Here is a 24,485-nt window from a genome sequence, read left to right on the forward strand (position 1 = left end):
TCTCGTTAACAGGAAAAAAACAGAGCAGCGCCTGTCCTGTTAAAAGAGGCTGCAGAGGCAGAGCAGCCGATTGGATGCTCGTCTGCTGCTGCAATCGAAAACACACAGGGATAATCCAGGACACGTCTCTCATAGCCTTGTTGCAACTGTTTCAATCAATCAATCATTCAATCTGTGCTTTTCAGAATAAAAGCAATAAAATCAACAACGTTACACTAAGTAGAACACGTACCTCCAACAGTCCACTTTCATTTAAACTGGTCACACTCATAGATATCAATCTATACCTCCATCCATCCATCCATCCATCCATCCGTCCCTCTATCCATCCCTCCATCCAACTGTTCCTTTCACATGCCTGACTTTTTAAAATCAAGATTCATGAATTAGTCCAATGTGAGATCAGTGAAGATGGAAACAAACTGTTGTGTCCTCTACTCTGGGACATTATGGTTTCCAGGTTGTGATACTGTGGTGACTCTGTTATGGTTTTACAGGCCATATCAAACCAGGAGTGAAGGGTCATTAACCTGTGATGGATTCAGTGTCTGCAGCCTCTCAGCTCGTTACCTCCTAGAGAAGGTTTGTGTTGCCGTTGCAGTTTGTCTGTGTGTTTGCAGAATTACACAAAAACTACGAAAAAAAAATAAATTCTATTGAAACTTGATTTTCCTTTTCTGACACCATCTTCTTCAGGGCGAGATTGGAACTGAGCGTTGGTGTTGTAACAGTTGAAATGAGTTCATAAGAGGAGCGATGTCATCAGAGTGAACTTTCTGTTTCCCTCAGACGAGCTCAGATAATAAGTTCTGTGGAAGTTCCAGCATCGTGGGAACGGGGAGTTCTTTAGTCTTTGTCTCCAAACCGCTTCAGACACAAGGAGAGATTCTTCTCTCCAAGCTTCAGTGTTTTTCTTCATTTCAATTTAATGTCACATTCATTTCGGCACATTCCTAAAATCGTAATGAGACAAAAATTGTAAAATCAGGCCGTGGAGTTGTGACTCATTTTGAGGAACTGTCAACTCTAAGAAGAAGCGTCTCGTGACACTTGGAGAATTAAAGCTCAGAGTTGATTTGAGGAACCATCTGCAGCTTTCGGCACTTTGCATTAAAGTCCAAACTCAGCACTTAACTTGTTTGTCTAGCGTTGCAAGGGGAGATAATATCAGAGGCGTTTTCCCAGGGACGTCATCATCATTAAATGTCGCTATCAGCTGCTCTTTATGCTGTTTCCTCTTCTCTGACTCTGCCCCCCCACTCTCCCTGGTCTCTGCCCTCCAGGTGGCACCGGGTCTCTCCCAGGCTCCAGCTGCCGCCTGCGTCCATCCAGCTGCTACATGAAGGTTTAGCAACAGCTCCTTCTGAAACCGCATCGTTTGGACGCTGCAAAAACCTTTATTACTTCCTCCTCCAGTGACACGCAACACGCAACAGTGAGGAGATTCAGTGAAATCCTGTTACTTCTGCTCAGCTTTGGTATTTCAGTGGAGTGGAATGATAACCAGAGGGAGGATGCCCGCTCTCTGATTGGTTGGACGGTCTCAAAGCGATGGAAGCTGATGGTTTGAGGATCTTGTGATTTCTGCATCTCGACATCTTGACTTCATCATCCCGAGGTCTCCACCTTTCCTGTTTACTCACAACCAAATAGATGCTCCTTCCTGTGTTTAGCCCAGGAGGCGTCTTGCTGGTCAGTTTGGGACGGACTGAGATTTAGCAGCACAAAGTCTCCACAGTGGATTTAGCTGTTTGTATTTGATTCAGTGTTTATCTGAGACCAGGGTCACTACGAGATGTGCAGCACGTAGACGGAGCTGCAGGTCAGGTGTCCCGGGTTGTGGATTTTCTCCCACATATAAAGAGCAGGTTTGAGGTCAGAAATCCACCGGATTATTAAGAAACACACACAATTTTCCACAAATGTAAAACCAGCTGCTTTCAGACACGCACCGAACTTCCAATAATCCCCTGAAACTATCCAGAGGGGTCGAATGAGAGGACTCAAATGTCCGAGTCAGTGGAAGCGAACGTTCTCCAGAGTTTTTGGTGACAGCTCCCTGATAAAAACCTCTGGATAAGTGAGCCCATGTGAAAATACAGCAGGAGAATTCACAGCCGACAAAAGCAAAACTGAGACAACAACAAGAACACAAAAGGAAGAAGATGCAGAAGAAGACATCAGCTTGGAAACAAGGTTGAAGATGTTTTTGATTTTAAGATTAACAGAGTTTTTCCTGTTGTTGTGAACACGTCTGACTCAGTCGATCTCCTGCTGGGTTCTTAATGTGTAAAAGACAAACTCTGGAAAATATCAGGACCCAACTTTGAGAGTTCATATCTGAAAACGGCTCCAGTACCAACACGCTCTTTATATATTTATTGAGACAGACTTTCACACGTTCACTCAACAGCCATCATTCCCAGCCCTGACTGCACAATACTCACATCTGTAAAGATCTGTAAAGACATGACTGACGTTCTGGACGCAGATTTCAACTGAACTTTCTTCTAAAAGAATCTTTCCGGGAACAGGTTAAAAATGTATTCTTCCTTTACATGAACAAGCCACAGCCAACACTGAGCCTGACCCATGCCTCATCACACATCATCGGAGTCGCACCTCACTAATGCTCCTGTGGCTGAGCAGAGCTAAATCTCAGCGGCCAGGTTTCTAACGTCTTGGGAAAAGCCTGAAACCAGAGAAGTGGAGGCTGATGCAGCAGCATATAAATCCCCATAGTGTTGGAACGAGATGTTCAAAGACTGAGCCCCATGAAGACCTGCTGTTGGGGGGGGGGGGGGGGGGGGTAAAGTTTAAAGATATAGTTGATGTCTGGGCATGAGGAGAGAATATCTGCAAAGAAACAGCATAAAGGATTTTCTCTGAAAAGCCTCCCTGAAGCACTGGCCTGTTCGAATGAGACTGACAGGTTTTTAACCTTTGCAGTTTGATGTAATTAAAGCTATAACACTTTCATATTGTCCATAAATGAATATTCACTGACAGAGAGACAGGCTCCGTTGTTCCCTTTGTTCCAGACTGGGTCTGTGGTTCAGGGTGTCAAACAGGTCAGTGACTCAAAACACCAGTAACTTCTAATTCACAGACACAAAAGAGGAGAAGCTTGTGTCCTCGGTTAAGTGGCAAAGTCCCAGAGAGACAGATGGAGGAGAGGAAGAGGAAGGCAGTGGAAGAAAACCCCCGGCTTTTCTGGATCGCAAGTGAAGACATGTTGGGAGATCCAGAGAGGAGAGCTGGAGAAGTATCAAGGTCACAAATACAATATTAACACACTGACTCCTGCAGACAATCATAACTTCCTTGGCAGAGGAAATAGAGAGTTACAGACTCCATTCTTCTCTGGTGAAGATTTCAAATCACTGAATCGATAAAACTTTGTTGATTTCATCTCTGATAATCGAGGGATCGGGAGATGGGGCTTTTTTTTTTTATTCAGCCTAATTTTGAGATCTAAAGATTTTAACTCGTTCTTCAGTAAGTCATATTTGATATTACAACATACAACTTTAGAACTACAACAGGTATTAACATGAGCTCTTAACCTGTTTTCAATATGAAGATAGAATTAGATGTTTAATGGTCTTTTCCTTTTTATCTGAGATCACTTTCTTTAAACATTTCCATATCTGCAAAATGCATTTTTGTGTGGTAATTGTGATGTTTGAGAAATTTAGTAAATCCTTAGCTCAATGGAAATCTAATGATTTAGAGAAAATAAATAAATAAAACATTAAAATACATGAAAAAATTAATGTTTCTATTTCTTGTTTCTGAAATCCAGTTGTTCCTCTCACATCACATGTGTTGTGTGTTCACACTTTGCTCCAACATGTGTTTCCCTTCATCCAGACACATTTAACTTCTGATCAACCTTCTCCTCACAGATCCACACGTCCACCTTCAACCCGCTGTACCACCGCACCGCTCCATCCAATCACCCTAATGGCATTCATTCATTTCAGTGGCGTCATAAAGAAGACAAACTATCACCGGTTAGTAATTAATCACCCGGCGTCCTCGACCCGCTGCGTCCACGGCCATAACTGTCAGTGTCTCTCACACCGGCCATCACACACTAACCTTGTGTGTCTGCCAGCTGAGCTCTGGTTATGGATGAAGCCGGCTGTATATCTCACACACTCACACACACTCACACACTGACCGACTCACACAGTTCGACAGTCACACAGTTGGTCATTTATGAGAGCGTCTGGTCAGAGTAATAAAAGCCCAGTGTTCAGCTCACAGAGCGACTGAGGGAGAGAGGAGGACTATTCACTGTGATTAGATTTTGCTCCGGCTGAGACGCCTGCACTTTCCAGATTGTTTTCTCACAGATGGACTTTTACTTTCTATTAGGCTGTTTTCTGAAATGTCTCACTGTGGGTCATCTGTTTTCCTGTGGTTGACTTTAAACAGCAACATTAACAGATAAATACGCTTTAAAACTAATCTCCCCAGATATGATGTGATCAATTCTTTAAAAATAATAATTAACTACCACTTAAAGGTTAAATTTTAAACACCCACTTAGGCTGAATAACAATGTTCACTGCAGAGGTTAAGGCAAAAACACTGAGGTGGAAGAGAACACTGCATAAAATCTGCAGAATGAAAGCACGCACAACAACATGTGCACATGTGTACTTGCAAGACAGCTGTCCATATAGGATCGTACACACAAAAAATAAGATACACAATATAGGGAATTGATATTTCACACAAGAACACACACACACACACACACACTGGATAATGTGCAAAAACACTTAGAATAGCACTTTTGCCTCATGCAGAATATAAAGGATCCATAGAGTAAAGTAAAATGATATACACTTGAATGCATCTTCTCTCTCACACACACACACACACACACACAGACACACACACACTGTGCTGTTCCTCTCACCTTTGCAGAAATGACCGAGTTCTTGTGGTAGAAGCAACACAGAGCTGCTGTCAGGGTTTTCAGGTCGCATCGCTCCGACATTCTTGCAAACTTCCCTGAAGCGACTGGAAAACCGACTGGGAGCCCGGGAGCAGCCTCCAGCAGGACGACACCTCAGCCTCAGTCCCCCCCACTCCCTCCCCTGACTACAGACACAAGCTGTGGCTCTGATGCCCCCTATCAACCGACCAGTCCATGAAGGATTCCAGTTTGCATCTTCCAAGAAAAGTAAAAAAAAAAAACTGAAGGGAGGAGAGGACTGAGCTAAATGCAGAGTGGTCACGTGCACTTGGAACCAACGTGGAGGAAAGAAGTGTGTGAGCCCGGCAGCATCACGTCACCTCCCTGCCTCTCTCCTCCCCGGTCCCCTGCAGAGTGGCCCCTCCGCTCTGCCCCCTGCTCCAACGATCCACTCCTACACACTGCTCCTCTCTGCTCCGCCCTCACCGGCTCCATATAAGGGGCAAAGACAGACCCATGTGTTCAGCTTTGACCCAATCACATGTGGATTTACAGGGAGTGGCCCAGAGTCGGTCTCTTTATAAACATGTGGATGGAGACACAGAGGATCAGAAGGAATTTAGAATGTGACTTTTAATTTCTGTTATTTAAAAATAATAGGATACAACTTAACAGGTAGTTTTATTTTAAATGTGTTATTTATGATGTTTGGACATGAGACATTTTTTATAGAAGTTGAAGCTAATTTGCTTCTGGACTCTGAAACTAATGATTATTGTTGTTCTGATTGTTGTTTTGTACATTTTTTTATTTGGTCTATAAAAGTCCAAACAAAAGTATTTAAAAAAAACACTTCTTCATTCATTAGGACCGAAATAAGCTGAGATAATAAATCACTTCCAGTCCAGCAACAAACTTTTCAGAGGAATAATCCACGGGTCCTGATTCACCATGAGGAAAAATGTAATGACAACAAGCGCTAAAGGTTGTAAAGTGAAAATTAATCCAAAAATAGAACTGCAACAGGTCAAAGGCCAATAATTGTGTGTGTGTGTGTGCTGTGTGTGTGTGTGTGCTGTGTGCTGGCCATTTGTGCTCCTTAATGACTCCTAAGTGATTACACCCACACACTCGTTAAGTGCCGGAGCTTTTTCCTCCAGTTCACACACTCGCATGGGAACGAGTGCACGTAGAGAACATCCAGCAGGAACCAGAGAAACCAGGAATATTTATACCCGGGGTCGTGTTCACTCTCAAACACCCAGATCCATTACACAGTGAGGGTGACACCCCAGCAGAGACCAATTCAAGGGATGTTTCACCACAGAGGAAGAAGCCACTAATTACAGCATGAACTCTCCGAGGATCCACGAAGGAAATCCATGTAGAAACATTCCCTGGGGCTACGCACAGCAACACACACACACACACACACACACACACACACATAGAACTGCCAACCACAGGAGCCCCAAATCACAAGCTAGGCTAAAGTCCACCTTAAAATACACAAATCCGTCGCTCCAGGAATGCTCTGGAAAAACAACGGGGGACAGAAATCGGCGTGCTGTGGTTCTATGTTTTCTATTTCTATCTGTTTGTTGTAACTTTCAGATGGAACCGAGGAGGGTTAGGAGCTTTTTCCCCAACTGCAGACGTTATATTTTTAATTTCTGTTATTCAAATGGGTTTTATTCTACATGTGCACAGTAGTTGGAGCCCATGATGTTGAATCATGTGCATCCGGTCATGGTAATAAACTGCTCAAACGTAAACGACAGTTAGATTAATGGTCGCCCACATACTCCAATCAAGTTTTTTATGTCGTATTAAAGCCGTTTTATAATCTCATAAATTAAAACATATGATGATGAATGATGGGGAAATCAAAATGAGCTGTGGATCGTGTCTCTACAGTTATCGATTGCAAAGGTTAATGCATTCCTGCAATCTGTGATGTCATTTCCTGTCCTCGTTGTGACGTCATGACCACATCACTCCCACTATACGATCATAGATTATATTTCCATTTTTATAAACTGCAGATCTGCTGCAGAGATTCCAGGAAAAACACTTTAATGAACGAGGCATTTTCTAACTTCATTGTGACGTCACTCATTGAGGGGAATCATTTTCTTAGCAAGATTTAGATTAATTGGTGAGAAAGTTGTGTTTCTGAGCTACTTGATCCACAAAGACTCACAATAACCCGATGATGCAGTAAATTGAAACAGAAATTAGAAATATAAGGATCTTTAAATAAAGTAAATCATCTGTTTTCCTCACACAGTTCGGTGATTTGTAGTCAATACATGTTATGATATCATGTCTCAGTTTGAGCATCACTATCGCTCTGTCCCAGCGTTCATCAGCCTCTAATAACTGTGTGTGTGTGTGTGTGTATGTGTGTGTGTGTGTGATGTGTCATTGATCGATAGTGGCCTTTGAAGTCAGTGGGTGCAGTGTATTTCATGTGACTCAATGAACAGGAAACAGAAAGTATTTTTTCTGACTCAGATGTTAAATGTTCACACACATTCATGTTTCTACACGCTGCACTCTTCTATAGTATCACCCACACGCTGATGGAACAGCCATCAGGGGCCAATTCAGGGTCAGGGTGGGGACAAGAGGAGCTGGGGATCGAACCACTGGTGTTAGTAGGCGACCCGCTCTAACTCCTGAGCCACAGCCAACCTGTGAAATAGTGCAGGCGACGGCACATAGACCATATACGGCAGACGAGACGTGTATTTCCTGATTTACAGGTCACCTGCGTCGAGGAAGTAAAGTTTGTTTGAATCTTTGTTGTTGAGCCAGATTACCCCAAAGCTACAGGATGGATTAACACAAAACATGGTTTGACATTCTTGTTTGTAAAGTTACTTGCACGATATTAAATATTTGTAGAAAGTACATATTTAGTTTTCAGTCTCTCATCTGAAGCGTGAGCATAAATAATTAACCCACTACTCTCAAACTTCAAGTGTAAATTTAAAACATATCGAGCTTCTGTGTTCAACAAAGGAGAAAACAACTGGAGACACTTGGGGGGGGGGGCTATGAATTGTTAATCCTAATCTATAGTGTCTGACCCAGTTCTCATATTGATCATTACCCAGAATTACTCTTTCAACAGCTCCAATAATCCAATAAAGAAAATCTCTCGTCAGTGGCAGATCTGGGATTCTTAGAAAAAGAAAACGTGGTGTTCACGCTGAATTCAGGATTATAAAATTCTATAATTCTGAATGAAATACACTGGTCTCATTCACTCGTCTGTTATTGCTCCTACAGCAGCTTGTTTACTACACGATGAATGAAACACACTCGACTGGAATCCCTCAAACAATCATGTGGCACAATGGGAACGTCCAGAAGTGGAACTACCACCGAACTCAACAGGATTACTGAGGTTTTAACAGGAGATTATTAAGGTAAGTGCAGCACGTTGGTGTGTGGCTGCTGCCCAGCTGCCTGCTCGCCCCCCCCCCCCCCCACCCCACACACACATTGATTGGCTGTCCAGTTTATTGACTGACAGGCTGTCACGGTCAGTGGAGCTGAATAGCCGGCTGGTAGAGGGGGGGGGGGGGGGGGTCCCAGCGGGTCGGATGTTTGCCTGGTTGAACTCGTGCTGACGGACTGGGAAGGTGATGCTGATGAATGTCACTCTGAGGCTTGGACGTCAGACACTGATGGTTTGAGTAAATCTGACCACTAGGGCGCAGCAGAGGGTGTCTACCAACAAGCAACACGCGTCAGCTGACGGTCAAATGAATCAATTAACTAATTAACTGAATGAAAAAGAAATTGATGAGTTAAGTAAAAGTCACAATATTTTAATTACTGTAAAAACAAAGTTAGGACATTATACAAATCATAATTATAATAGTAATAATAATGATAGTAAGAGTCTATAAAAGTGGTTATAAAATAATAAAATATCTAATATGAAAGCGAGACCCTGCATTACATATACATAAAAACTGGAATTGGGTAAAATGAGGGAAATCAAAATGATCAAAGAACGTTTGAAGCTTTGATTTAAAGGAAGCGACTGACTCTGCCTTCCTGTTGCTTTCGGTGTGAACATTCTGCATGTGTGTGTGTGTGTGTGTGTACTGTACACTGTGAATTGTCATCGTTGAAAGCTTCTTGGACCAGAGACCACACACACACACACACACACACACACACACACACACGTGTACACACACACACAGAGGATTACTGTTTCTTGAAGCTGCCTCATGAGGTTGTAGAGCAACTCGACTCAAAGACAGAGAGAGAGAGAGAATGAAAGAGAAGGACTGAAAGAGGAGTTGTGTCACTGAGGATCAACAGGAGAACAGACTCTCTCTCTCTTTCTTTCTCTTCTTTCTTTTGCTCTCATCAAAGACCATGAAACAAATGTGATGCTCTTTATTGCCACTTCTGGCAGAATAACATATTTTGACCACTTTAATTGATCATATTCTCCTTAATTAACAATAGAATTACACGTTATTCCAGTTTCCTTCAAAACTAAGAATCTGAACACTGCACTTGTATTTTCATGGCTTGATTTTATAATTTTTTCTATCTTGTATTTAAAACCATAAATGTAATAATGCCATCTCATCTCTCAGATTAACTATCAGAGGATATGAATTCATAAACATCCATATTGGTCGGGCCTTAGTTTAATCAAGATATCATGTTATATTATTTCCTAAAGATGTAGAGATCTTGACTTCTGGTTTGTTGACTGTCACAGTGGAGGCTGATGAGCATGTGTGTGTATGTGTTGAGTTACAGGAAAACGCAGACACAACAAATACCGCAATAAAATGTCAGACAATGTTTTCTGAACTTAAAAAAGAGGAAAAAGAAGCCAGATGAGATGATGAGTCATTTATGGAGATCGCTTGAGAATTTCTCGTCTCAGCCGTTTTTCATGTCGTACTTTTCTTAATTTCTGCCGGAACCTTTTCAGAGTAATTTCAGTAGTTTAAATTTATAATTTAAATTCAACCCAGAGGCCATCACTTCAAAGATAAATCTACTTCCTGTCTGTGAGGGGGAAAAAGCAGCTAATGGAGCAGAATGCAGAAATCAAACGTGCAGCTCTGGAAACGTTCATGAGCAAAGAGAAGAGAGTGATGACTTTATACAACTGCTCTCAACACACACTTCCTTCCCTGCAAACGTCGTCCTACACAACAACCAGAGGCCTGATTGCACCAAACAATACAAGGCTCATTGCCCAGACACCATTAATGTGCTTTTGACCTTTCACCACCGGATATTACACAGAGCACCTGAACTGTCTGTGCACGTGTATACATGTGTGTGCATGTGTGGACGTATGTGAGTGTTTTCAGCCACATTGGAAATGCAAACACACCTGGAGGACCAGAGCTGACACGTTCAAACATATTCTATAATACACTGGATTCAATAGCTCCATATATGGTCAACACACACGCACACACACACACAAAACCGAACTATTGACACTTGCTCACAAGCCTAATTTGAAATACACAAAAGTGCTATTTGTGTGAGTGTGAGAGTGAGAGTGAGTGTGTGTCTGTGTGTCTGTGTGTGTGTGTGTGTGGTTAGGTTAGCTCCCACATGTGCAGCCTGCTCTCGTGGGAAGGCCTGAGTTTGCTTTTCACACTGAGGTGTCAGCATCCAAACATATGAGCTAATAGTTGGAGGAAAAGAGGGATGGATGAGAAAAGAGGGATGGACGGGAGAAGAAAGGAGGTGAAGAGTCACAGATGAAGGGACAAACACACAGGACAGATGGGGTCTGTGCTGTCTGGTGCTGATGTGAAGTTATGTAACTCCAGCTGAAATGATCAGTGTGTGCTTATTCAATCTATCAGTCTGGAAAAACTCAATTATTATTTTTCTTTCTCAAGCTAAGTTATTTAAACATTCTCTGGTTTTCAACTACTCAATTAACTAAACATATTTACTGAAGCAGACTCTGAAGGAAACTAAAGAAATATGAATCCTTAGCATCTGATGAAACTTGGATTCAACCTGAGTTTGGAGAGGACGTCTTCTATCGAGAATGAAAAGTAGATCAAAAGTAAAAGTGAACTTTTATTCTACTTGTATAAATCATGTTTTCACCTTGTTGTGGTTCTTGAATTCTTTATATAGGCCGTGTGTCTGTCTCTATTTGTAGCATCAATTTGTTTTTAAACAGTGTGATATTTATTCATATTCCAAACAAGGTCATATCTGATTACAGAATAAGTAAACACCTGTTGTTGTTATTTACAGATTTGATTCCCTGCTCATTTCTCAGCTGGTTGTGTGTCTTAAATAAAAAAGAAAAGCAAACACACAAACAGAAAAAACACATCAAATGTCAATGAGATGATAATGTAACAAGAGAATGACCTCTCAGTCATCACGTGTGTGTTTGTTTGTGTGTCTGTGTGTGTGTTAATATGATTTGCAGCAGGTTGACACCCAGCACAGTGACACTTTGTATGATTTATTGTTGTATTATCCTCGTAGCTCGGCGGCAACTGGATTTACTCGATGATGTGGACACCTCAGATGTAAATGATGTTTCATATCCTGCATTTGTCACTTAAATTATAATATAATCCAATAACCTACATTTTGACCTTTGTTTTACCCGGAAACCGAATATTTATTCTATTTAAATGGATTTTAAATTACAAGCATTGACAATTGTGTTACTTTGTACAACCCGTCCATCAGATTCTCTTATCGTTGTAAAAACTGTGCAGCTACGTGAACAGACCTCAAATCAGTACAAGGGGTCTCCATTTAAAACACACTGTGCAGAATATCTCAGGATTTCTTAACTTTCAACACCTTTGTGTGGCATCACATGAGGATGTTCCTACCTTCACGTAGTCCACCGTGTGATCCGGGCCGGCAGCAGGCTCCCTGGGGAACACAGACAGAGACAAGGTCCGGTTTAGAGAGCACATCTCGCTACTGGGAACCAACACTCCTGCGTCCTCTCGTAGCCTGATATTCACTCCAGGGAAGAAAAACGAAGAATTCTCTTGAAAAGCTAAACGCTCTTAGGTCCTCGCTCGAAACCGATCAGGGTCCAGACGGGTCCCAGGCTGGTGCTGATGCTGCTGCTCCTGAACAACTGGAGTCGGCTCCTTGAGGGAGGTTCAAGAGAGATGTGGCACTTTTCGGAAAAAGGTGAAAATAAGTTTCACAGGTCCGACATGTTCTAGATTAGGAAAGTTCAGATCTGTACAGAGAGAGTTGATGAAATCCCAAAAGTGCTCAAACCCTGGGACTCTCTCTTTCTGCCTCTCTCTCTCTCTCTCTCTCTCTCTCTCTCTCTCTCTCTCTGTCTCGCTCCGTCAGAGTTTAACATGTTCACTCTCTGCCTCCCTTGCTCTCTCTCTCTCTCTCTCCTCCCCCACCACAACACACATAGCAGCCACACGCCTACCCTTCTGAGTCCACTGACAAATTCACAGAGAGGTTAGAGGGAGAGCACACACACACTCACAGAGACTCACACTCACACTCACAGACACACAACATTTTTGCATTAATCCCTTTTTGCATTTTGTTTTTCAAAACTCTTCGTTCAGGGACCACATCAAACAGCAGCTCGTCATCCTCAGTCTGCATCATCCTCTCATCTGGCTCCCACTGCACTTTTCCCCCTTTCTTTAAAAAGTCAGAAAACATTGTGAGACATTTTATTTTGGCGTTGTGTTAATTACTACTCGTGCACATACTCCACGTATTTCCAGAGCTCTCCATCTCCCGACAGGAGGCTTACAGCCGGGGGGGCTCAGTGAAGGAGGTAATTAGGTTCAAATCCCCGAATACGTTCGCAAAAAAGGTTGGTAGTTAAAATCCCCTAAGCCTCCGCTGGTGTTCCCACGGGAATATTAGTCCAGTCCATTACTTACCAAACCAAATATGTTTATCTCTAAGCCTCTCAGTTTTAATGTGGCTCCACGTAATGAGCAGGGTTTAGTTATGCAACCGAACAGAAGCCTCCATTCACAACAATGTCAGATCACTATCCATATAGGTGGAGTGCTCGGGTTGCTGTGGAAGAGCGGAGTGTGGCCAACGGTGCTCTAATCCGACACATTACATTACATTACATTACATGTCATTTAGCAGACGCTTTTATCCAAAGCGACTTACATTTTTAGAACACTCATCATTTTATGAGGGGCCATCTAGGGGTTCAGTATCTTGCCAAGGACACTTAGGCATGCAGATGGGATAGAGTGGGATTCAAACCGGCAACCTTCTTGTTGCAGAGCACCCGCTCTATCCCCTAGGCCACGCTCTCCCCACATCCTGACACACACACACAAAGACACACACACAGTGCTTCAACACAAACCACTCAACCAATTTTCCCTTTCATTAACTGTGTTTTATGACAAATTAATAATCACACCATCCTTTCTTTCTTTTACATTTCTTCTATAAATCAATTTCATGTGTAGGATTGTTTTATCCTTGTCTTCTCAGTCCCATCCATCCATTATCTATTCTTCTTATACTTTTGAGGGTCACAGGGAGGCTGGAGCCGATCTGACACTGGGTGAGAGGCGGGGTACCACAGGGCCCAGAAAGGCTGAGCAACTGGGCCAAACACTGCTCCACCACTGGGTGCTATTCCCGTTCAGTTTAGTGTTTATCTGCTGCTGAAGATGAGGGAGAAGAATGATGAAGAAAAACGCAGGAAGTTTCTGTGGTCTCCAACAAACAACTAAAATCAGACAGCTCAGTTTGATACTGGTCACTGGGGTCGGTGGTGTGTGTTGCTTCACTGGGGTCACTGGTGTGTGTTGCTTCACTGGGGTCAGTGGTTGGCTGGACCTTCGCCACCTTCACCGCACCAGCCACATGCCCCTGGTAACCCTGCCCTGGCTCTTCTGTCTCAGGCGGCTGCAGTGACTGTCACTGAATACCAGACAACACCCATGTCAAACCCTGCTGGAGCTGAACGTCCTATTTCTCCTTCAGGCAGGTCAAAGGTCAGTTCATCTCATCAAGCGACACTTTATTAATCCTGATTCCAGCTCTTTAAGACGTGAGACGTGTCGTGGTTGTGAGAGGGTCGACCATTCCAGACGACCACAGGCCGACCACAGCTAACTTTACCTTTTTTTTCTGTTCATGTTGCAGAAACGACATCAGACGCTGGATTTCTTTTCTTTTTGTCATGTGACCACAAATGTGACCTGTGACACGGACAGAGGCCGAGCAGGCAGGACCCAAACAGCCGAGGGAAGAAGTGGAGAGCAGGAGCAGGCAGGGCAGCGGCAGGCAGCTCTCGCCACAGTCTTTTTCTGGCTACTGTTGTTCTTTTGCACTTCACCACACAATACTCAGCACGACCACAACTGGCTTCACTTAGGGACTTCACCATGATTGTGTGTGTGTGTGTGTGGGAGAGGGAGGATGAGAGAGGAAGAGAGGGAGAGTGACACTGGAGGCAATGGAGAGAGTGGGTGAGCAGCATGCAGGGTCTGCAGGCGGCCCACAGAGGTCACTGTGCTTCCACTGTGTGAAGTCTCTGTCAAAATCTAATTTAATCTACTGTTTTCTATGTTCTTAAATCACACAGTATAATGTTACTGCTTCTCCTGATGTACAGGAGTCTGTTCCTGGATCTGTCTCACCACTTTCTAGATCTGTGTCGCTAGTGATGATTGACAACTTCGTTAACAACATTTTTCTAAGGAGTTTATGTCTCAATTTCTAGTTTCAAGTCTTCTTCAATACAACATGATTTTCATTTATTAGATTAAGTTCCATTTAGAGTCAGAGATACAATGGATATGGTGTGATTGACAGCTAGAACCGTCCAATGGGTGCAGTTCGACCTGTTAACAATGGTCTTAATCACTGTTTTGGGGTAAAAGATCTGAGTTACTCCAAACACAATCAACAGATGAAAGGAGAATTAAAAGGATTTGAACTTCCTCTCTTTTGTCTGCACCCTCCTCTCATCCCTCTCTTTCTACTTTCCTTCTCTTTCTTTCTACTATATCCATCTGCCTCCCGTTCCCTCCCCCCTCCTCCTCTCCTGGTGGTCTGCCGAGATGCCCACAGAGTGACCAATGGGGAGCTAGTGCAGCATAAGGTCAGGGGTCAAAGGTCAGCTGACAGCATGAGCAATGGAAAGTCAAGACCAACTGGCCAGTGGTTACATACCTCAAGGATACAGTGTGATATCTGTGTGTGGAAAAACAGGAAAGAGCTGAGATGTTTAACACCATGAGTGGGGTTGAATGTTTTCAATAAGTGTTTTCTATATCAGTCCCCTTAATGTATCATAACATCTTTGGTGGAGGTCATAAGTAAAATAAAACATAGATCAAATCAAAACATACAACACGGTGTCAATCATATATTTATAAGCCTCATTTTTAGATGTGAGAGGATTTACCTGATCTCCAGACAATCACTGATGTTTTCACTAAGATCATCTCCGGATCAACTGGAACATTATGACTGAAAAGACATCTGAGTCTCACATTTCAAAAAGGAACAAGCACAAGGGCTCGGTAACTAAAGAAATGAATCAAACACAGAGCGAGAGCCTGAGAGCTTCTTCATGGAACCAGCTGCACCGGCTGAATCCGACCTGGACAAATCGTCCTGCCGTGTGTCAGCGGTTTGTGAAATGGATCCAGCACAGAGGCAGAGAGATGGAGCGACACACAAAGAGTTCACAGTAATCTGGGATCTGTCCTGCCACACCCTGACCTACAAAGGTAACCCAACTGCTGGGGGCTACACACACACACACACACACACATACGCTCAGACACACACACACGCAAAGCTGGCTACATCAGATACAGTATGTTGTAACTCTACACTAGAGATGGGAAGATGGGAGGACATGATGAGGGAAGAGGTGAGTGTGTGTGTGTGTGTGTGTGTGTGTGTTCTCTCTGAAGTCGAGCTATCTGCTACACCCCCCCTCAGGGCTCACTTCACTACCTCTCCTTTCTCCATCCAACTCCCAACCTCTTCTCTGAAAGTTACATTTTTCTAGAGCCTCCACGATCTTCTGAGGCTTGAACGTAAAGTTCAATTTACAATATATAACAAAAACACCTTTTCAGACATGAACTCTAAACTAACTAAGATAAATCATCTGTGGAGTCTTTCTTTAATTGTCTCGTGCTTTTCATCCACATCTCTTCTCCTTCATCTCCATCGTTATCATCATAGATAGATGAGGTAACAGATTTATAAAGACAAGTTCCTCATCAGTGTTTACCTGTAACCGTGGAAGTCTTCCAGGATGTTCTGGACCAGCGGAGACGTCAGAGGTTGATGGACGTGCCCGGGAGACAGAGGCGTGTTCCCACCGACGAACGCCTGCGTGTGATTGGCTCTGGGGTCCCAGGTGTAGTTCCCGTGGGTGGGGTTGTTACCCCCCCTCTTGCGGCGAGGCATCGTCCCATGGATGGAGACGGGCTGGTAGGCAGCGGCGGGAGGCTCTGAGAGGCCAGCGCTCTGCCCTGGAGGAAAACTAGGGGGGGGGGGTAAAGAAGAGGAAGAAGAGGAAGAATTTGAGAAGATTTTTTTTATGCTTTGAAGGAAATCCCTGTCCAGATGGGATCATGTCCACGTAAATCTCCTCTTAATCATTTGGTTTAACGTTACAATCAGACGAAAGCAGCTCTGAGGTAAGAGGCCATGCTGAAGTGGAAACAAACAGAAACATTCAATGGCCTGTGAATCATCTGGTTTTTACTTTCTTGACATTTGGTGCATTTTATCTAAAAGTTTGGCTTTTACTCAAGGTTTGAATTATGGGTTCAGGGTTTGTTTTCAAATGTTTGAAATGTTCAACCACCTATAATCCGGGGGAGACCAAACAATATGAGTATTTCTGATATTTGTTTTCATGGGAACCAGCTTGAGTCTCCTCAAGCTGAGTGGGCTCATAGAAAACACAAAATACTAAAAGAACAAATTATTTCTAGGCTCATGTGAATCATTATTTGAGAGAGACACAGAATTTTGCAGTCAACCCGACCAACTCACCCCGGCCTGGAGCTGAGGAGGTCCATGGAGGAGGCGAGCGAAGCCTGGAGCCTCCTGGAGGAGTAGGAGCTGCTGCTGGGGGCCCCAGGGTGGGCGGGGCCTCCCTCCAGGTTGTGATGTGCATGGAGCGACCTGGGCAGACTCGCAAAACGCCCCTCGGCCATCATCCTCAACTCTGGAAAGAAACACACACACAAAAATGTTAATAATACAATTCTGACCTATAAATCGATCCAATGTACCTTTTAAAAATGGGAAATTAACTGTTTCTGTATAGCGTCGATCCAAAGTTGCATTCACCCATTCACACAGCACTTTGGAGTTTTGGAGAAAAGATTTGTGTAACCTGGTAAGTAACACAATCAGAAGGGTCATACGTAAACCACTGTGTGACACACTTCTACAAAAAGACACATGATCTGAAACACACACTGACATACAGCGTTCACCAAGATGAAATATTATGATACACAAACACACTCACACAACGAGAGTCCGTACAACAGGTGCCTGAACCAATAAACTCACATGGTGGAAGCATACTCTTACACATCATCATCACACGAAAATACACACATTGCCTGGGGGGGGGACATAAAACTTGTCATTAGATAATAAAAGTATTTTGAGCCTGGTAATTTGACTCTGACTACACAATGTTTCAAAGGCTGACGCAGTGATTCTACATTTTTTAAATCCAACGCTCAAAAAGAAAGTATTTGTCATTTAAATACTTTATAAATCTGTATTTTGTATGAATTTGCCGTAACTAGCAAAGACCAAACATATAAGTACACACGGCTCTTCAGATTTAGTTTAACACCTGGAGAACTGAGCAGAAAGCTGGGAGTGAAATCCGATCAGACGCATCGGCCTGAAACATCGTTTTGAAATCTAACCCTCGGATCTATTCACTCAGATTGTAACTGAAGATCTTCTGAACCAGTGAATGTAAAACACGAACAGTCATGTTTCCAACACATCTTCTGTTCTGTCTTTGAAAGATTTCAATGTAAAAACAATTTTGCTCGGTGGAAGAAACAACCAAGATTCTATGTAAACAAGATATAAACAACCTGAGGTCTGACTCCAGGTCAGTTATAGATCCTCTGAGAACGCTTCAACTGCTTTAAACACATAAACCACCAACTTCATATTTTGAGTTATTGTAGGAAATTGTCATGTGTTGCTCACGGGGTGAAGATCTAATCTGGTGACAGACCGACCAGTGGGTACAATTCCACAGAGATGAACATGACAGATAGACGGGCAGGGATGGAAAACACAGGAGGGATCTTGATGAATCCCTCTGGTGCGTGAAGATGACGAGTGGACGACTCGCCATCCTCTGCCCTGAGTCACTCAGCCGGCAGCAGTTAGTCAGCGCACAAAACTAAAATAACCTGAGCTGACGAACATGTCGACAGATGGAAGTCGGAGATTAGAGAAACTTGTACTCTATCTTTAATCTCAGCAAACTGGAGAATCGCTGAGCTGATGTTTGTTATTGTGTCTGCGTCTCAACAACCTGATTATGATCGGAGATGTCATGTATTCCAAAGCAACAGTCAAATATAAGACAGGAGTCGAGTGAATCAAAGAATATAAACTAACATGTTTTATCTTTTAACGTTGTCTGTTTTCTATGTGTTAACCAACTTCTAAAGCTTTTAGAAATGTCTCTGTTCTCAGTTTTTAGTCGAAAACTCCACAGTTGAGTTTTTGGCTACATCAACACGTTTTCAACATTGTTTCCGAACATCTCAGTTTCTGCAGATCCAGATCAAATTGTCAAAAGTAATCCAGCAACACTGATGGACGTAGTCTGGAGAGGCAGGATTTTGTAACTTTTGGAAAACAATGTCAGAGAAACCCACATTCACTTCCTGACAAACACACAACATCCACTTTGACTAACATGGACGACAGATAATAACACTTTCACTAACAGCTCCACTTCGTCGTCTGCTCAAGTTAATCCCTCATCTCACAGTGAGAAGATCTGATCCCTGTTTACACACACGACCATTGTTCATATGGATGAAGATGATTTACGCTAAAGGACGAACCACAGGCTCTTATCTTAAAGAATTTAAAAATGAACCTTAGGCCTAGACTAGACTGCTGCAGGGGACCAATGAGCTTGTGATGATGAATATCAATAAAAATGCAAATGGTTTAGAGAAAGGAAAAGCTGGCCAGGTCAATACACACACACACACACACACACACACACACACACACACACTGTAAAAGTCCTGCTAAGGCATGTTAGGTCAGAGTGGGGATGAAGAGAGAGGCTGGACGACAACAGGAGAAAGACCTATTATGAGACCTTCAGGGATGGTCAGCTGTGTGTGTGTGTGTGTGTGTGTGTGTGGGGGGGGGGGGTCCCTGACCATCTGCCAGACACACACGCCTTCCTGCAGAGGAGAAAGGAGCGACTCCCCCTGAGTGGAAAGGCAGACAGCGCTCACGCACATGAATAGTCCGTCAATTAATCTTGTAAATAAATTATTCACGCTGAGAGCAACAGGAAGTTATTTCTTCAGGGAGCGAAGGTGTGAAAAGTCTCACTCTCCTTCCATCTCTCTTTTCCTTCATCACCGTCTCCATCCATCCCGTCTACTTCAGATTCTGCCTTCCCCCCCGACTCATCAATCTTTCCTTTTCTTGTGACCCCCCCCACCCTCCCCGCACAGACGTCCCCTCCCTCCCTCTGTCTGTCCATCATGAGGTCAGCACTTCTTTTTGCCTCCTCACTCCATCACCATCTTTCTGTCCTTTGTCCTCCTCCTCTTTCTTCCTCCCTACAGCTGCTCGGCGCCCGGTCACTTCGCCCTGCCCGTCACACACACACACTCACTCTTCTATTCTTATCAGGACACTGCACCGACTTCCATTCATCGTAGGACAAACTCGAACTTTCATCTTGATCCCTCTTACAACCTAAACCATTCCTCTTCAGGACTTATCATTTGGACCCTGTGAGGATTATATGCTGCTTCCAGATATGAACTGAACTTCCCCTGCCTGACTCAAAGTGAGCCCACGTGAGAAACAAATCCACAGCGAGTGACTGGGTGAGGTTTCTACGTGAAAGTGGAAGAATACAATGAAAACATCGAGTTTCGAGAGCTTTTGGTTGTAAGGGCTGAATCTTGATCTGTGAACCACGTGATTTCCGCAGCAGAATTTATACGTCATGTCCGGCCTCCTGCTGCTCCACAGGCTCCGCCCCCTGGCACAAGTGTTTCAAGTCATTTTCCTGTTGTTGTGAACGAGTCTGAGCCGGAAAATCTCCTGATGTCTCTCTCCTGATGTCTTAACACGCGAAAGACAAACTCTTACACTCCAGTTTTCCAGAGTTCATGTCTGAAAAGGGCATTTTGTGACATTATCACACATTATGTGCATTTTCACAATGCACATAATGTGTGTATTGTTGGTACGCATGGTTACTTACAGTTTAATACAACCTTCACCCTCCATATTAATCCAGGCTGTAAAGTGTGCGTCTCCTTCATTGCAGTTCTAATATTTGACTGAACACCTTGACCGTGTTCTGAAAGACATAATACTCTGAGAGGACTAGTGAAGACCTTGGGACTGGAACACACAACACACACACACACAAAGACACACAAGGTCTTGGGTGGGAAACGATGAACAGGAAGAGGAAATGTCAGTGTAAACATTTAGACTGGAGGCCGCTCATTAGAACGGATCAGCAGCAATAAAACAAACACTCTCTCTCTTTCACTCTTTCACTCTTTCACTCTCTCACTCTCTCTCACTCTCTCACTCTCTCACTCTCTCCTCAGCTCTCGTTTGGTCTCACAGGGCTGAAGGACACAACTTGATTCAATCAAACGAGGCTCAGTTCACTTGAATTGAATGTTCTGGTGCCTCTCCTCTTCTCTTTAGAAAATCCTGATGCATCATCAGCAGGAGTCTGGAAGCTTTGTTGTTAATCCTCTGAATGAGTGGTTTTAAAAACATGGAGTCTTCAGCCGGTTTAGTTTAATTCCAGGAACATAAGAGCTTCAGTTATTCAGGATTGGATGAAGATGGGATAAGAAACACTAAATAATAATTTATACATGATATAAGTGTTTAAATAGTGACTGTTACATGTTGCACTACTGCTCTCTCATCACAATCACACACACACACACAATAGGGAGGACGAACACACATACATCTACATGCTTGGGAATGAGGGCTTTCCTCTAGCTGGCTTAAAGTGTCTTCCTGCAATGGCATGCAGACACACACACAGACTCACACACACAGGAATACACACTCACACACACACACACACACACTAGTGCATTAGCAAAACCACCCCTGGTCAGAAGTGAACAATGGGAACAACTGTCACATGACCACAGTTTAGAGCCGGCCTTTGTTAGTCGGAGAGAGAGAGAGAAGTGTCCTACTGCGCTCTTCAGTGCGTGGGGCCACCAGTGTGTGTGCGTGTGTGTGATTGTGTGTGTGTATGTGTGGAACATATTAATGAGGCTGTTATTAAATCCCACAGCAGTTTAATACGGAATCTCCCACCCTCTCTCTCTCTCTCTCTCTCTCTCTCTCTCTCTCTCTCTCTCTCTCTCTCTCTCTCTCTCTCTCTCTCTCTCTCTCTATCTCTCTCTCTCTCTCTCTCTCTCTCTCTCTCTCTCGTGTGTGTGTCTGTTTCTGTGTGTGTGTGTGGCATTGACAGAGTGTAGGGAAAAATCAGTCAGTGAGTCAGTGACACATGAGGTACACACACTTACTACATCCATACTGGTGCACTAACTTATATTTATGCGAGTTAGGAGACAACAAGTCATCGTTCCTCATGTCCAACAACACTACACAACACAAAAAAACTATCAGGTAATGAACTAGTCAAAGTTGATACAACTAAAGACAGGTCTGGCTCTTCTTGGTTAGGAACAAGTCATGTGTCTGCAGGATGAAAGTGTTGTGTCCTCTCTGCAAACACGACAACTGTGCACCAAACAAGCAGGCTGGACGTTTATTAATTTCACTGTACACATGTGCTACTGAGGCCAAAACAAACCAACACTGAACCACAATGCATCAAACCAACTGTCTCTATTAACGTCTCGGCAAGAAGCAACAAAACAATCAGAGTTTCATTTCCTGTTCTATTTAAACCCAGGCGCTGTTCATCTGCGTCGGTCTGACTCTCAGAGAAGTTGGTTTGTGTCACACTTGACTTTGATTAGATAAGAAATTGATTATTAGTAGTTATGAATAATAAAATAATATTTGTGTAACAGCTGCTCCTCTCATTAGCACCCGATTGTTTCATCTCCATCCTGTTCTATTATTATCCTATGATTTGTGTATATACAAACTTTTTCTGCTAATTCAACAGTAGTAGTTCAAACAAAACTACTTTTGCACAAAGTTTCACAAAGTTGTGTTGCTAATAATATGTTTTGCTTTATTACTTTCAAGCCATGGAGTCAGTGAGTCTGTCCATCATCCAGTCAGTGAGTCTGTCTGTCTTTGTAGAGACCATCAGGTCACATATTGCTGACGGCTGGCTGGAATACCAACCACCTCATCCCAGCAGGGCAAGTAACACAACACCACACACACACACACACACACACACACACACACACACACACACACGACCCTGCCTCTTGAAGTACACAGCTCAGCCATCACCCAGTAAAGCTCTTTGGATCTGACCCAGACACATTTCAACTTTTAATTAAAGTTTAAAACTCAGTGGCACACGACAATGACTAACGTCTGAAACAACCTGCTGTGTGTCTGTGTGTGTGTGTAATACTGTACAACATGCATGACAGGGACACTCCACACACACAGATGCACACACATGTCCGCCTCTGTCATCGCCCTGGGGGTGGCTTTCTGTTTAAAGACAAGTTCTTGCAACTGAAGGTCAGAATGTTCTGGAGCAGGAAAGTGAAGCTCCCTCTGATAAAAGACGTCTTCCTGGTTTGTTTCCTTTGATCTATTTTGATAACTCACAAGTCACTGTGACACTAAATGGCTTCACAGCTGCATCATGTCATTTATAACAAAGTGTCATCCCAGCTCTCTCAAGAAAAGGGGATTTTTCACATGCATCCCAGAGATTTTTATTTCTTTGGTAAAACAATCCCTGATGAGCAGGAACTCATCATTTATGGTTTCTGCACAGAAAAAATAACTTTTTCAAAACGTTGAAGCCAAGTTAAACACAGCTATAGTGAGTAAACTCATTCAAGTAAATACAATAACAAGCCAATTACAGAACTGTTGTTCTTATCTGTCATATCTCATGTAATTATCCGCTGCTGGGTTTTCCATGGTTAGCAACACCAATCCCAAAGACCACAGCTACACCCTGCGCCCTGGGATGGAGACCTATTACTCAAAAAGTCCCTGAATGCAAACTGTAAACAATTCAGGGTGAAGAAAGGGAGAGAGGGATGGAGAGAGGGACGGCAGGGAGGTGAAGAGAGGGCGAGGGAGGTGCGGTGAAATTAAACACAACACACAACGAGAGAAATGAAATTAAATGAAATAAGGAACCTAAAATTAGAGGAAGTGCCTGAAAGACGCAAAGACACAAAAATAAAATTCAGAGATTCACCTCTGTCTGTCCAGTTGCATACACACATTCCTACACATTCCTACACACACACACACACCTACATACTGTAGACAACACATTTTCACTCCTACCTGTCAGAGTGACCTCGTCCTTCCTCCCCTCTGAATCCTCTGGTGTATATTAGAGCTCTAGTTGCTTGTATCAGAGTTATTCATAGTTAATGTGACTGACTGACTGACTGACTGACTGACTGACTGACTGACTGACTGACCGGCTGGAGGACTACACACACACTCACGCTCTCTCAGACAGGCAACAACAAGTAGCAGCTTAAGATCCGTAGCCCTGCCCTCCTCTGTCTCCCTCTGGGGAGTGATCTGCAGCCCCCGGCCCCTCCTCCTGTGTTTGGGAGGAGTTGTGATTTCTTTCTCTCTCTTTCTTTTTTTTGAAATACCCAACTTGTGTCTTCTCCACTCCTGCCCCCCCAGCACTGAGGAATACCCCCCCCTCCTCATCCTCCTCCTCCTCCTCCTCCAGCCTCCCCTACACACTCCCCCACCTCGCCTCTGTGTTCCCTGCACAGCCTCACATTTCATGCTCCAAGTCTTTTTGTTTGCGGCCTCTCGCACCCGCAACCAGCGACTGCTCTGGCACTTAGAGGGAAGATTTAGATGTGACCTAATGTGTTGCTATTTGCAGAGATGGGGATGACTATGGGGGACGGGGGGTGTGGGGGGTTGGGGGGGGGGGGTAATGGCGTGATCTTGGCATGTTTGAGCAGCTTGAGGTGCACTCTGGACTCATGAAGTTTAACGGCTGGAGACGAGTGTTCGGCTGGAACATAAATCAGCTCAGTGCCGTGAGTTTAGAACCAGGTCCAAGCAGCCGTCACACATGTGGGCGCAAATGTCAACATGT

At 43.6% G+C, this 24,485-nt stretch overlaps 1 protein-coding gene across 2 annotated transcripts in view; it reads right to left on the minus strand.

Moving 5' to 3' along the window:
* Positions 1 to 23,892, minus strand: part of bcar3 (BCAR3 adaptor protein, NSP family member) — a 35,850-nt gene extending 11,958 nt beyond the window's left edge. Inside the window, exons 1-4 of one of the 2 annotated variants that reach the window (XM_062395971.1) lie at positions 23,699 to 23,892; positions 16,982 to 17,156; positions 16,209 to 16,463; positions 11,815 to 11,857 (exon numbers count right to left, since the gene is read on the minus strand). In XM_062395971.1, the coding sequence (XP_062251955.1) occupies positions 11,815 to 11,857; positions 16,209 to 16,463; positions 16,982 to 17,148 (465 nt within the window). In that variant the 5' untranslated portion in view covers positions 17,149 to 17,156; positions 23,699 to 23,892. Of the gene's footprint in view, positions 1 to 4,933; positions 5,317 to 11,814; positions 11,858 to 16,208; positions 16,464 to 16,981; positions 17,157 to 23,698 lie in introns of those variants that run through there. The other variant, XM_062395972.1, reaches the window with a different exon arrangement.
* Between the last annotated feature and the right edge of the window lie 593 nt (positions 23,893 to 24,485).

The sequence above is a fragment of the Platichthys flesus genome, chromosome 9 (genome assembly GCF_949316205.1).
Source record: "Platichthys flesus chromosome 9, fPlaFle2.1, whole genome shotgun sequence".
NCBI lineage: Eukaryota > Metazoa > Chordata > Actinopteri > Pleuronectiformes > Pleuronectidae > Platichthys > Platichthys flesus.